This window comes from Boleophthalmus pectinirostris, unplaced genomic scaffold, assembly GCF_026225935.1.
Source record: "Boleophthalmus pectinirostris isolate CB_2022bp ecotype Guang Dong unplaced genomic scaffold, ASM2622593v1 HiC_scaffold_8, whole genome shotgun sequence".
In the NCBI taxonomy this organism is placed as follows: Eukaryota; Metazoa; Chordata; class Actinopteri; order Gobiiformes; family Gobiidae; genus Boleophthalmus; species Boleophthalmus pectinirostris.
This window is the reverse complement of record NW_026571515.1, coordinates 39,226,643-39,229,491: the sequence shown is the minus strand read 5'-3', so window position 1 is coordinate 39,229,491 and position 2,849 is coordinate 39,226,643. Positions and strand designations below refer to the sequence as shown.

General features: G+C 37.4%; 1 protein-coding gene across 1 annotated transcript in view; it reads right to left on the bottom strand.

Annotated features, from left to right (window-relative positions):
* vwa5b1 (von Willebrand factor A domain containing 5B1) overlaps positions 1 to 1,054 on the bottom strand; it is a 135,832-nt gene extending 134,778 nt beyond the window's left edge. The window contains exon 1 of the mRNA XM_055166088.1: positions 916 to 1,054. Within this exon, the coding sequence (XP_055022063.1) occupies positions 916 to 1,054 (139 nt within the window). The remainder of the gene's footprint in view (positions 1 to 915) is intronic.
* Between the last annotated feature and the right edge of the window lie 1,795 nt (positions 1,055 to 2,849).

Sequence of the window (2,849 nt, the reverse complement as noted above, 5' to 3'; positions counted from 1 at the left end):
AAGGGTAAGCATTTAAAGAAAATTTAACTTTTTCAAGAAAAAAATGTATAGCCGTTTCAGTTGAATAATTTGCACGGAAACCAAACTGTATAGCATGCAGTGGGGTGTAACCCATATTTAAGTGATCAATTAATTGTTTAGTGACCCATTTTTCAATTATTTTAGATATAATAGGCAATATGCTGATTGGTCTGTAATTCTTGACATCTGTTTTATTACCAGATTTGAAAATTGGAGTAATTGTGGCCACTTTCCATGCTGTAGGAACAACTAAATGCCTAATTGACAGATTTATCAAATGTGTTATTGGACATATCAGGGAGTCCTTGTGTAACTTTATAAAATTAGTGTCCAGACCATATGCATCCTTAGCTTTTGAAGTTTTTAATTCACTGATGATGGAAGCTACGTCTGAGTCCCTAATTTCAGCTATCCTGAAGATAGGCAGAGACTCATTAACAGAGAAAGGTACATTTTCATATGAGGTAAAAAGCTGTGAAATTTCTTGGACTGAATTAAAAAAAAATATATATTGAATTCAGTTGCCACGGTAACAGGATCTTTAACAAGTTTATTATTTATTTTTAGTTCTAGTTCTTTACCATGTTCTGTTTTATTACCAGTTAATTTACTAATGTTGTGCCAAATTTTTTTGCAATTTCCTTTAGCAGATTCAGAAGTGAGTTAAGCATTTTGGCCGGACCCTCCACAATATTTTCTGTTTCTCATGTGGCCCCATGGAAAAATAATTGCCCAGCCCTGGTCTATGACACGATTGTCAAATGTTCCCTAGTATAAAGAGAAGGAGATAGCTAGAAGGAGAGATAAATAGATATGTGGGAGGGAGATCAGAAATAGATAGACAGATAGATGGGGGAAAGATCTGAGACAGGTAGAGGACAGAGAGCAACATGCCTTCAATGGCGTGGTCCTCGATGTTCTCATAGGTCATGGAAGCGGTCATGGCGAGCGTGTATCCGCGCACACAGCTCGTGATGTCAGACACACTGAGGGGCAAAGCGCTCCTGCTCTCCTTGTTTATGAGGCCGGGCATGCTGCTCCTTTTGTTACCACTCTGTGAGGAGAGAAAGAACATGCCAGATCACTACAAATACAACTTTGGGTGAGTGAATGGTGAGAGTAAACACAGAAAAAAGCTCTAAAAAGTACATTTTGCAGAATAAGGTTGCTTTAAACACATGGGATTCTTGTATTAGTTTCAGTTTATATTTCAGTCTTCTCTCAAATGTTGTTTACAATGTGCACTCTGAACAGATTTTTTGTACAGGATGGTACAAGAATTTTTTTGTGGCGACGATTATCATGTTAAGTTCACTGCCGTAACAGTAAGGTGTGAAAAAGAGCTGAACAACCAAATGTGAAATAAATGATTGATTGAACTAAACATTAGGGATGTAACAATAATCGAAATATCGTGATATCATATCGTGAAAGTTCTCACAATAATATCGTGGACCATCACAATATATCGAATTACAAGTCTCTTTGCTTAAATTAAGAGTTATGGTGCAACAGTAGCTAAAAAAAAGACAGAGGGAACTATACTTGGCCAAAAAAGAAAGGCAAGTTTTTGTTATTATTGCGGTGATTCAAAATTGCCCCTAACAGTACATGTTGGGCCTATTACTGTAATCAAAGAAGGAACACGATCTCTGGACGTTTGTAGAGATTTGCTACACTTGACTGATTCCACGCAATGGCTGGCTTTAGATTTCCAGACAGCTCAGCTCTACTGTGAATCGGACAACAATACTGCATACAAAAGTTGTCTGGAATCATTCTTAGTGGACTTTTGCATCAGAAAACCAAGGACTATAAGGACTCGGTACATGGATACAGGAAGTACAGCAGACCATATGTGTAGCGGCACTGGTGGAAGAATGGAGAAGGATGCCACAATTCCGTATTCCACACCTGGTACAGTCCAAGAGAAGGAGGGTCCTGGCTTGTATTGCAGCTAGGGGCCATGCACGCTATTGAAAATTTTTCCGCCTTTTTTCAAGATTGTTAGTATAATTATATATATTAAAACGCCATACTAAATAGAACTTGTGTTTCTTTTTTGGCCAAGTATACATAGACCATTATCCTTTGCTTCATTTCAGTGCAGACTACAAGAAAAAATAACAGTTCTTAAGCACTTTTAAGTCTTAGTTCTTTGGATTAAGTCTTGTCAAGGCATTTTAAGAGGAAAAAGTACAATATTAACAGTTTTGTTAGCCTCCAAAATATCGCAATAAATATTGTACCGTGAGATGTATATCGTGAAAATACTGTACTGAGAGATTTGGATATTGTTACATTCCTAATCGTGAGCCTCCCCTCCATATTATGAACTTTCTCACGAATATTGCAATAAATATCGTACTGTGAGGTTCATACCGTGACGATATCGTATCGTGAGACTTGGATATCGTTACACCCATACAAAACATATATCACAAATATAATCACAATGGCAATACTTGTCAGAAAAATCACAATTACTTTTTCCCCAAATTATGCAGCCCCATGTCTACTTTGAAATTTTGCAGTGCACACTTCAGTATAAAGCAGTGAGCAGAAAACAAATGAGATCTCATACATATTTGATGGAGATGCGAGCAGTGCCTCAGGAGAGTGACCTCAGTGTGTGGAGAGTAGAGACGTAAAACGTACAGGTAATAAAACAGTGTGAGAGAGCGTCACATGAAGTTACAGGTGAGAACATGATTAAGAAACAATGGGAGATGTAGAGAGTGACACGAAAAACGAGTTGGATGTAAGAATTAGGTGATTCATGATGCTATGCACAGTCCTATTTGACTATACCAAATATTAAAGGAACT